The following is an 11,087-nucleotide window of genomic DNA, read 5'->3' on the forward strand; positions in this document are numbered from 1 at the left end:
TATTTATTTTAAGGATCCTTAGGTGCACACGTCCAGGTCATATGGACCAAAATGCACCCTGCCCAGTCTATCCCCAAAGATCTGGTATCACATCAGAGGTGTTACTAATTAGCAGATCTATCAAAGAATCCCCAATGAGAGGCTCAAGTGAGCCCCTCTCCCCAAGGAGCCTTCCCCTGGATGGTTCTATCTCAGTTTACAGAATGTGTTCTGGAGAGGACCTTGGGCTCTGGGGCACCCTGACCCCCGGCTACAAAGCTTCTAAAATGTTGAGTCTCTCAGCTTGACAAACAAGTCCAAGAATGGAGGCAAAAAGCAGTAAGAATACAGAAGTTGTAAAAAGGTGTAACAGGGGTATAAAAGAAAAGGCAAGAAATCTTCATGGCATCATTTTAACCCCAAACCCAAACCACGTGGACACGGAACAGGCAGAGAGACAACGCACCATCGTAGTAGACAATGGCTCCGACCAGCTTGTCCTTGCGCAGCATGGGGAACAGCTCCAGGGCCCGGGACTTGGTGAGGACATAGCTGCTCTTCAGGCACTGGCTGCCTGCCACCAGGTCATACAGCTTTATCCCAACCCAGTAGTACGGCAGCTGCCACCACCTGAGGGGAAAGAAGTACCATGGAGGGGAAAAAAAAATACAAATGAAGCATTCAGAAGTGCATGCACGTGCTGTTATTGTGATACAGAACACGGTGAGGAACACAGAATGTTCTTACAGCAGTTTTACCTTGGACAGCACGCAAGCTCATGGTAACAAGACAATGTAAATACTCCAGACTTAGGTGTTGTTTGCTACTGTTTTCAGCTGAGCTACTCCCTGCAGTGAGTCAAGCAGATTCAAGGCTTTATTTGCTCTAGAATCAGGATCTAAACAGGGCTTTTGTGCCTCTGTGTGAGCTACTGAAGCTGTGTGTGCAAGCTGAGAGCACTCTCCCAAGGCACGGTCTAAGGCCCCCTGCACAAACAGGACCATGATAAACGCAGGCAACCACTGACCTACACAAGCTCCAGCCCTCACAAGCCCCTCCCACTAAGACAGGAATAATAAAGACAGGAATGGTCTCAATAAAATTAAGTTCCTTCTGCAAAACCTCCCTGCTCTAAGCAGCTTGTTCCAGTGAGTAACTGCTCTTACAGACTGAAAACCTAACCCAAAGCACTGAGTGTCTTCCTCAGAGGAGGAGGAACCTGTTCTGCCCATACCCAACTGCCCTGTGCTCGTATGGACAGAACAGCACCTTGCTGGGAACACTGGGAGGGCGTGTGTTGAGGACAAGGGTGCACTGAAAGAATAGCAAATACATCCTGGGAATGAGAGCTCTCTCCAATTTGGGTGCTGGGAGGGCATTGAAGAGCTGCACCCCAGGATGTGCCCCCCAAAGCAGCGACTGCTGGCTGAGGCACAAGAGAACTTTGTGCTTCTGCAGCCCAGCAGCTTCCCCCCACTGCCAGAGGACAGAACCTGGGACAGCTTTAAGAAATCTCTCCCAGGCCAGGACTTGCTTGTGAGAAGCCAAGTGAAAGGAGAGAAAGCACAGCAGAGCTTACTTGTAGATGGGGAGCATGATGGGCAGTGGGGCCGAGAGGTGGGGCGCACTCTGCAGCAGCCGTGCACGCTCCTCCAGAGCCTCCTTCACCATCCTGTACTGCAGAACACCAGCCATGGTCAGTCCCACACCATCCACCCTCCTCCAGAGCCTCCCTCACCCTCCTGTACTGCAGAACACCAGCCATGGTCAGTCCCACACCATCCACCCTCCTCCAGAGCCTCCCTCACCCTCCTGTACTGCAGAACACCAGCCATGGTCAGTCCCACACCACCCGCCCTTGGTGCCAGTGGAAATGCTCAACAAGAGACTTTATTCAAGTATCAACACCTCACACCATTGATACTGGGCTTTCAAAAACACACTGTGATCTGCTGAAAAACTCAGAGGTTAAGAAAAAGGATCCCCAATAAAATTAAGTTTCAGTAGTTTCATCTTGGTGCCGTGGCAGCTCAATTGTGTAATTTTTCATTTGAACATAAAGCACAACAAGCACGTTGCCCTAATGAGGGGCAGGAGGCACTTCAGGAGGGCTAGGACTCATCCCACAGCACAGCTTCCATGCCAATTCCCACAGTTCAATCCCACCCTAACTCCAAGCTGCAAATGCAGAAGGGTTCTTCTCCAAACCAATCAATGTTCATCAATGTGGAGTTGTTCTTTGGCAAAAAAGGTGGGTTTCTATAGGTGGATAACTGCAGGGCTTGGATATTTCCCCCTGAAAAGTCACCTTTTCTGCAGCAGCATTAGAACCACTGAAACATACTTTGAGAGGTTCCAATGGGAGGACAATGTGATTCCTCAAAACAGGGATCTCAGGCTTCCACCCACACAAGAATACACAAAAGCATTTATACACTATCACTCATTTACCGTATTTTCTTGCTCCATGCCAAAATAAATCACTCATTTACCATCTTCTTTTCCCTATTCCAAAATAAGTCGCTCATTTACAATATTTTTCCCCCATTCCAAATTAAATCACTCATTTACGATCTTTTCTCTCCCCATTCCAGAGCAGGACAGCCACTCACTCCCCCCAGTTCATGACCTTACCCATCTCATTTTATTTTATTTTAAGCTCTTTTTATTCTCAGATCAGCCCTGTCTCTGCCTGCCTTTCCCAAAACCCACAGCCTACTTGGCATGGCACTGGCACTGCCCACCAAAGCACTGCCTTCCCGAGCCTGCAGAGCTCCCCCAGAGAAGACACTTCCCATGCACCGTGGCTGTGCAATACAACACTGAAAAGCTCAAAAGGAGACTCAGGTCTAACTAGGACAGTGAAGTGTCTACCAGCAATTTTTGCTTAACAACCAGCACAAACAATTACCTGCTCGAAATCCAACTTCATGATGGCCTTCTGGAGGTACCTCACTCCACCATGGATCAATTTAGTGCTCCTGCTGCTGGTCCCTGATGAGAAATCATCTCTTTCTAGAAGGGCTGTTTTTAGTCCTGTGTTACCAGAAAACCAAATTAACTTCTTAAATTACACAATTTGTATGTAATTCATTAAAGACACTTCTCTAGGGTAGAGACAATCACAAGAAAAATTACTCTGTACATGGATAAATTTGTATTCAAAGTGTAGCACACTGTCTATATTGTAATGAAAAATTTTAGCCTTCTTCCTGAGGGAAAAGCCAAAGCAGAACTTAAACAGAAGCACATTAAAAGCTGGATATTTCACAATGGAAAGGCATTACGGCACATTACGGGGGCCACGCTCCCGCAAGCAAATGAGAGCTTGGATGCATGGCAGGAACAGAGGGGTTTCATGGACACTTTTAACCCTTTGCAGCAGAGAGCTCTAAACCTCTCGCACTAACAATTTAAGTGGCATTCCAGAGAGGGAGACAACTGGCAGCTCTGCTTACTTGGAGTTTGCTTCAGAGGTGCCCAAAACCAGGGGAGAGCCAGAGAGCGTGGGGCACACTTGGAATTCTGACACACACAGGAAATAGTCTGATCAGCCTTAACCACTGAATCCCTTGGGTGGAAAAGACCCCCCAGGATCACTGAGTCCAACCACGCTCCAGCCCTTCAGTGTCCTTCTTGTCATGAGGGACCCAGAACTGGACACAGCACTCGAGGGGCCTCAGCAGTGCCAGCACAGAGATTTTAACATCTCTTGGTCTCCCAAAACTTTTATGTCCTCAAAAAAACCTAATTATTACTGGTAACTTACAAAGATCAGAGCAATTTATTTTTGTCGAATGTGACTGAAGATTAATGGACACAATCAGAAATAATTTGGTGAAGATTTATCAAACACACGAAAAGCAAAATTTGTTGTTAAGCGAAGCAAACACGATAAAAGAGCAAGTTCCATGAATGAACAGCATTGAGACACAACTCATTAACCAAATGCCCGTGAATATTTCACACCTCAGAAACCTACTGATATAACCAGTATCTCCAAGAAAAGGATAAACAGAGATAAACTGTGATAATTTCTGCCTGCTTTACAACTGCACTTTCTGCCAAAGCCCAGCAGAGGCAGAAGTGAAGAGATCCCAAGTTGTTCTTTGTCCCATGTTATTAAATATAACAACCAGGCTGGAGTTTGGACTCATCTCCCTATGGTCAGACCCTACTGCTCGATCCATTTCATATTACCACACCTCCTGGACAGGTGTTTTCCAGCTCTAACTGCAAAACACTCCTGGGGTCAGTTTTGCCTCTGTTTCTGAGGCACGTGTCCAGGTTAAAGAACCTGAGAACTTCAGGGCTCTCTACTCTGGCCAATCCCCCAAAGGGGGGCAACGGGAGCACGGACCTGCTGAGCGACCTTCTTCAGGGTCCTTTTGCCTTCTGAGAGCAGAGGTTTCCTCATCAGGACAACCCCTCCTCTACCTTCGAGTACTCCTGAAAAGCCAGCCTGAGAAGTTTCTTACAAGCCAGGTGATCCAAGAGGGAGCCTGCAACTGAACCTCCAGGCCTTTACCTCTGGTGGCCGCATCCAGAGCGCAGCCACAGCCCGTGGCTCCCCCGCCGATGACAAGGACATCGAATTCACCGCTGGTTTGCAGGGCCAGAATCTGCTGCTCTCTTGTGGGGAGATGGTCCTTCCTTACTGGAGCACCTTCTGCAGCTTGAACCTGCACCAAGGCACCCTGCAAAGGTTGAACGCAGCCTGTGAGGCCCTGGCTTTGTTTTGCATGCACACACGTATGGGGGACAGACACCCCCCAAAACACAGCCTTTTCTAGAACCAGAAAGGTAAACTCACATATTCCCAGCCATATTTAATAATAATATTGTATTAAACACTGAGGAGCAAAGAGTACTAAAACCATGAAGTGTTACTACACGCTTACTTCACCTTGCCCACCTCAATGTAATGCTGCACTCAAGTGCTACTACCTGTATTAATTACTCCTAGGAACACTCAAATGTTACAGGATGCTGTTGTTACTTTAATAAACATTATAAAGGAAGCATTTTAATAAACAGCCACAGTTGGGCTCTTGACTCTCTACCAAAAAACCCACCACAGCAAAGGACGCAGAGCTGAGTGTACATTTTACATCTCATACAGTGGCATGAACCCAAGCTCAGGTTTGATGAGGTTCAGGAGTGATGTGATTGTCAAATGTAGGGCACTGAAACACCAAGGAAACCCTAATTTCACATCCTTTTTGAGACACTTCTAAGCAATGCAGTTTATTTATTATAACGTCCTACAGCACGTTAAAACACAACTTGAAAGTGACAAAGCCTAATGATGTGGCAGTTTCCAGGCAAGTTCACACTTTCCTGGAACAGCCCTGGGAATCTCTTTGGGCTGATATTCCCGGAGCCAGTGCTGCTGTCTGTGCAGTGACTGTGGAGAGAAGGGCTGATGCTCAGTCACCTACCAGGGACCATGGTTTAAGTGTGAAGGGTTTGAGCAGTCTCTGAAGGCTCTCTGCTGTTAACATCAACTTAAGATGAATTCTAAACATTTCCAGACTTTCTTGAAAATTATAAACACTTTGAACACCAGAAAAACCTGTTTAACCCTAATTTAGGACCTAATTTAAGGTCTGAGCATGGCCCAGTCTCCAGGCCAAATGGCAGACTTAACTATGCAGAATAGCTTCTGTCCAGATCTCCCAGACAGGAAAGAGCAAACTAATAAAAATTCAAGTGACAAACCACAGAAACTCCTTTCCAGCCAAGCACAAAAAGCCTCAGTTCAGATTATATGGTGCATGCAGCCTAAATATTTTTGTTCAGAATTATTTGCTCATTCCTCAGCAGTATCATGATTTAAATGCATCAGTTCTGGGTCCCTCTCACTACTGTAGAGCTGAAAATGAAATCTAGTAACTAGCAGCCATGACTCAAGGAAGTGCACATTCCAAAGGTAACCACTGACCAGGTCCACTCTGCAATCAGGGATGATATTGACTCTAATGCAAGCAGCTCGTGAAAACCACTTAGGACAGCAGCAACACTCTCTGCATGTGTGGTACAATTCAATCCATGGGGAAAGTCGGGCTGGAGACAGAGTCCTTCACTTCACAGTGAGGATCTAACGAGCCCAGAGGAGACCCCAGAGCTGCTCCAGGGCTGGAGCCCCTCTGCTCTGGAGCCAGGCTGGGAGAGCTGGGAATGTTCCCCTGGAGAAGGGAAGGACACAGGGAGAGCTCCGAGCCCCTTGCAGGGCCTGAAGGGGCCCCAGGAGAGCTGGAGAGGGACTGGGGACAAGAAAGAAAAATTAAGATTTGGAACAAATCCTAGCATGACCACTGGTTTTCCCAAGTGTGGTGATCCCTGTGGGATCAGCTCTATCTCCCCAGCCCATGTGGGGCACCCAGGAGCTGCACTGAGCACTCGCCCAACTGTGCCCAGCTCAGCCCTGGCTGCAAACGCTGCAACAAAGGTCTGCTCATTACCTGGTGTTTACAGGCAGAGCAGCCCTCAAACAGAGCCCACAGCTCCCGAGGCACACACAGAGCTGGGAAGCAGAGAGGTGAATCCTGATGAGCCTCGTGTTTACACATTAACGTGTGGCTACTGGCAAAGATCACGGGAGGAGGGACAAAGTTTGGGCACTTCAAAGAAATTCCATGTTATTCTTCTGGCCATGGAATTCTGTCCATTCCCACATCCTCCTGCCTCTTGCCCTGCTCTCTCGCTGGCCCTCTCACCTCTACCACTAAAGCTATAAAGCTTTTATATCCCTGAAGTATAACAGAAACGTGTCACAGAATCCCAGAATGGTTTGGGTTGGAAAGGACCTTAAAGGCCACCTCATTCCACCCCCTGCCATGGGCAAGGACACCTTTCACTATCCCAGGGTGCTCCAAGCCACACCACACCTGGCCTGGGACACTGCCAGGGATGGGACAGCCACAACCTCTGTAAAGAATGGAACACTGATGCAGTTCCAGAACACGTTTTTCCAGGGAGTGATGGACCCAAGAAGGGAGACAGTGAGAGGATCCAGCTGTTTCTGTCCCCACTTGCTCCACGGTGGCTGTGACACATCGCTCTGCCAGTGCTCCAACCATGGCTCCCAGCTCTCCCTCCCAGAAGGGGATGGGAATGCAGCACATCCGAGACTTTCCCTGGAACACCCAGCACAGACAGGGCTGCAGCAGCCGGGGCTGCAGGGCCAGGGTCAGCAGCTCCTGCCTCCCCTCCTGGAGCTGCTGCTTCAGCACTGCAGGGTCATCCCAGCCACAGCAGCTGCTGCCAGCTTCCCAAAGCACCCCCCTGCCGCTCCCAGACAGCAGTCACAAGGAAATTGGGAACACTAAAAACACCCGTGGCTCTGTCTTGCACGTGTTTTGGGTGATCAAGCTCAGCCACACGTGCTCAGCTTCCATGAGCTCTCGAGAAGGAAAATCCCCACCTCCCAATTCACTTTGCACTGCACTTCCAGACAATTTTCATAGCATACTACTTAACTTCAGGAGAATAACAGAACACCAGAAAAGCCAGATTTGGAGTTCATGAAATACTGGCATCAGGTGGGTTTGACTCCATGTTTTGGTTTGTTCTTAAACCCATTATCTACAACAAATGGCTCCTAGCAGAGCCCAGAGCAGAGTCCCCAGCATCCAGCCCCTGGTATAGCCAGAGTGTGGAGATTAGCCCTGGAATATAAGCAGAGTGATTAGTACCAGGAATTGATATAGATATGATGCATCTTGCTGTCAATTAAATGGGGGAGTGAAGAAAAGCTGCACACAGGGATTCCATCTGCAGTAACGTGATTAGTTTGGCAGTGAACAAGTGTGTTTACTGAAATAAGCAATTGCTGTTTATATCTACAATTTCTCAGGCAAGAGTTCCCTGAATGGTTTTGATTACGCTCTTAGTGAGAGGAATTTAGTTTGGCAGTTCGAATTTAATCATCAAGTTATAAAGCGATCTAGTAATCCATAAGCCAGTGCTCTCGTTAATTTGCTACTGTAAATCTCCAGGTAGGTTTGCAGAGTCAAATTCATCATCCTTATTCATTTAACAAAAAAATACAGTAATTAAAACTCCCCAAAGCAGACCCTGCATTATCATATTATCACACTGTTGGATCCACCTTGCTGAGCCATTTCTACTGACGAACAATGCACTTACACCAGGAAGAGCAGGATTGGGAAGGGACAGCAGAATCTTCAACTCCAAACCAAAGCATGGCTTTTCCCCTTAGTGATCACGAGGGCAGAGAGGGAAGAAAAGCCAGCAGTGGCCTCCAGTTCAACCTGGCATATCCAAACATAACACCCCATCTCACACCTGGCACCAGCCTGCTTAGATTGATGCATTAAAGAAAGGCCCAAAAAACCAGAATGCAGCAATTCAGTCAGGAAGCAGGAGGATCTGGTATCTCCAATTTTCTGTCCCCATTAGCACAGGAAGTGCTGGTGAAATGGACAGCAAAGGCTCACTGCCCCACCTGGGCCATGCAGGTGTCTGGGTGTTCGAGGCCACATCACAGAATGCCTGACTGGTTTGGGCTGGAAGGGACCTTAAAGATCATCCTCTTCCACCCCCTGTCATGTTCCACACCTTCCACTTCCCAGGCTGCTCCAAGCCCTGCCAGCCTGGCCTGGGACACTTCCAGGGATAGGGCAGGGGTGGAATGATATGAGCTTTAAGGGTCCTTCCAATCCATACTGTTCTGCAATTCAATGATTCAATCTCAGTTGCATAAATGTGACTCAAAATGTGTGTGAACAGAAAAATTAGTTGGGGTAAAAGAACAAGTGGTTCTGTCATTCTGACACCATGACCACACTCTGTAAAATCCTGGGGTTTGATCTGTCTCTGGAAGTTCATAGTGGCCATCCATCCGCAGAAAAATGGGAACTCCCTAAATTCTGGAATACTGCAGACAATATGCAACAAGTGAGCTCTCCAGGTGACTCTTCCCTTCCAGCTCCTCTTATTTAACAGTCCTAAAAGTTGCAGCTGCCATTTTTGACAGTAATGAAGCCAGGCTGTGAAACCCTGGGATAAAGACTCTGGAGAGAGCATTATCAGCTTGGAGCAAGGCAGACAGCCCGATGGGGAGCTCACTTGAAATGCTGGGGTTTATTTTCTGCAACAGTATCTGAAGCCATAAGAATCCTGGCTTACCCACTTCCCAGCTTGGCTCCCCAGAAATGACTCATCTCATTCCCAGCTGCTCCTCCTCCTCCTCCCCACAGAAACGGCCAGAAAAGGGATTTAAAAGCCGTTGTGGATGTGGCACTTGGGGACATGGATCATGGTGGCCTTAGTATGGGGGAATGGTTGGACTTGGAGTCTTGGAGGAATTTTCCAACCCAAACAAGTCCCTGGTGCAATGATCGAGAAGGGAGTTCAAGAGCACAGCCACTCCAACCCTGCTGGGAGGAGCAGATATGCCAGGGAAATCTGTTTTCTCCAGCAGCAGGATCCAACACGCAAACTGAGGCTGGGATGGATGTGCTGCACCTCTTTCTCTATCCAACATCGCCCTTGGCTGCTGGGGGAACTGCCTCTGTCCATGCACCCTCACCTGGAGCACTGCCTGGAGTGAGCCCGGCTCACCGGGGCTGGGCTGTGCCCACCAGAGGCAACAGGAGCCTGCCCAACGACCTCCTTGGCACTGATCCTGTCCCCAGCCTTAGGAACCCAACAGGAGCTGGAACCAGGACTGTTTTGAAGCTGAGATGTTCAGAGGTAGCACTGGTGGTTTCACTTCCAGCTTCTAAGCTTGAAAATACTGTCCAGACAGTGCTTTTACTTCAATCAGGTCTTTCCATTCCTCCTACAACTAAGTAAAGCCCACAGTGGCACCCAAAGGTCATTTTTTAAAACTATTTGTACAAGCCTGACATATGCTCTGACAGATTTTAAGTTTCCTATTTTACCAGAAATCATAATTAATACTTACGTGTTTGTTTCTATACTGAGAAAATTGAGAGAGGCCAAAAACTGTTGCTATGGCACCTCCTCCAATGAGAGCAGTTCCTTTCACTGCCTTCTGAAATGCCATTTTTTACTGGAAGAAAAGGAGATAAAAATTAATTGGCAGTTTTACCATGTCAGGATCTGGTACACACAGAATAGACCATTTGAATAAACTAATGACAATGTTGTGACAAGTTGAAATTTAGGGTAGCAATGTCTTAATTAGAGACTTTCACTGCAATATTAATAACTTCTAAACAAAGTCTAGACAGAGCAAGCCGGAGTGCTCTGGTGTTTGCTGAGAAAGCCGAAGGAGGAAAGAGTATGTAGATCTGAGTAGATACACACCCTCCACAGTGACCCTTGAGTACGTGACAGGTACTGCCAACCCCATGGCAAAGGCACACCAGGAGCAGCCCGTCCCCAGTCACAGGGCCACCAAATCCTTATCCCAACACCACATCAGATCTGCTCCTCAACGTCTCCTTCAGCTCCCCACCCGTCCCATCAAACTACTGCTACAATCCCAGCAACTTAACAGCACTCCCTCCTGCCTTCCAGGCAGGAATTGTCCAGCCTGCCCTACCCTGGGACGGTGGCGGAGCGACGCCGTGCAGGCAGGAGCAGGGCCCTCAGCGAGAAGCAGCAGCACAGACAGGGATGGGATTAAGCGGCTCGAAAGCAGGGTGGCACTTTATCACCCAGCTCCTGAGGGCTTGAAACCAGCCCTATGTGGGTCAGGCAAATTCTTAATAGACCCAGTGTTCGGATCCTGAATGACCAATTTGCATGGGACTGACCTGAATCTTAAGCAGGCACAGCCCACTCCATCCTCCCGGCCCGCGGGGGCTCGAGCCGCGATAGGGACAGCATCCATCCCGCCTGGGGATCCCACCAGCGCTCCGGGCCCTCCGCACACGGGGACACCCCTGTCCAGGCCACACATTCCCCAGCAGCCTCCAGACAACTGATTTAGCACCAATAAAGCTTAAAGCAGAGGCAGACAATGTGTGCAGCCCTATGCCAAGACTGGAGCACCAGCAGACTTCCCACGCATGGGGAGCAGCCCCGGGGCCAGGAGCAGGGAGCCAGGGCAGCTCCCCATCCCAGGCTGGGCAGGAATGGCCCTGGCAGCCTCCCCTGACATTTGTCAGGAC

General features: G+C 48.7%; 1 protein-coding gene across 1 annotated transcript; it reads right to left on the reverse strand.

The window, feature by feature from the left end:
• Positions 1-360: 360 nt before the first annotated feature.
• LOC108447102 (glycerol-3-phosphate dehydrogenase, mitochondrial-like) lies at positions 361-10,621 on the reverse strand. Its single transcript, XM_017736071.1, has 6 exons — positions 10,517-10,621; positions 9,914-10,021; positions 4,508-4,676; positions 2,891-3,015; positions 1,559-1,656; positions 361-609 (listed from the first exon to the last, which is right to left on the reverse strand). Exons 2-6 carry the CDS (start codon positions 10,013-10,015, stop codon positions 393-395), a joined length of 711 nt encoding a protein of 236 aa, XP_017591560.1. The 5' UTR covers positions 10,016-10,021; positions 10,517-10,621; the 3' UTR covers positions 361-392.
• Positions 10,622-11,087: the final 466 nt, after the last annotated feature.

Source organism: Corvus brachyrhynchos, unplaced genomic scaffold (assembly GCF_000691975.1).
Source record: "Corvus brachyrhynchos isolate BGI_N302 unplaced genomic scaffold, ASM69197v1 scaffold45, whole genome shotgun sequence".
NCBI classification, from domain to species: Eukaryota; Metazoa; Chordata; class Aves; order Passeriformes; family Corvidae; genus Corvus; species Corvus brachyrhynchos.

Bases quoted from the DNA above. Each gene is read 5' to 3' on its own strand.
- LOC108447102 (XM_017736071.1), bottom strand. From the start codon at position 10,015: ATGGCATTTCAGAAGGCAGTGAAAGGAACTGCTCTCATTGGAGGAGGT. The intron at 4,677-9,913 runs GTAAGTATTAAT...CAACCTTTGCAG, and splicing joins CTCAGTATAGAAACAAACAC to GGTGCCTTGGTGCAGGTTCA. The intron at 610-1,558 runs GTAAGCTCTGCT...CTTTCCCCTCAG, and splicing joins ATCATGCTCCCCATCTACAA to GTGGTGGCAGCTGCCGTACT.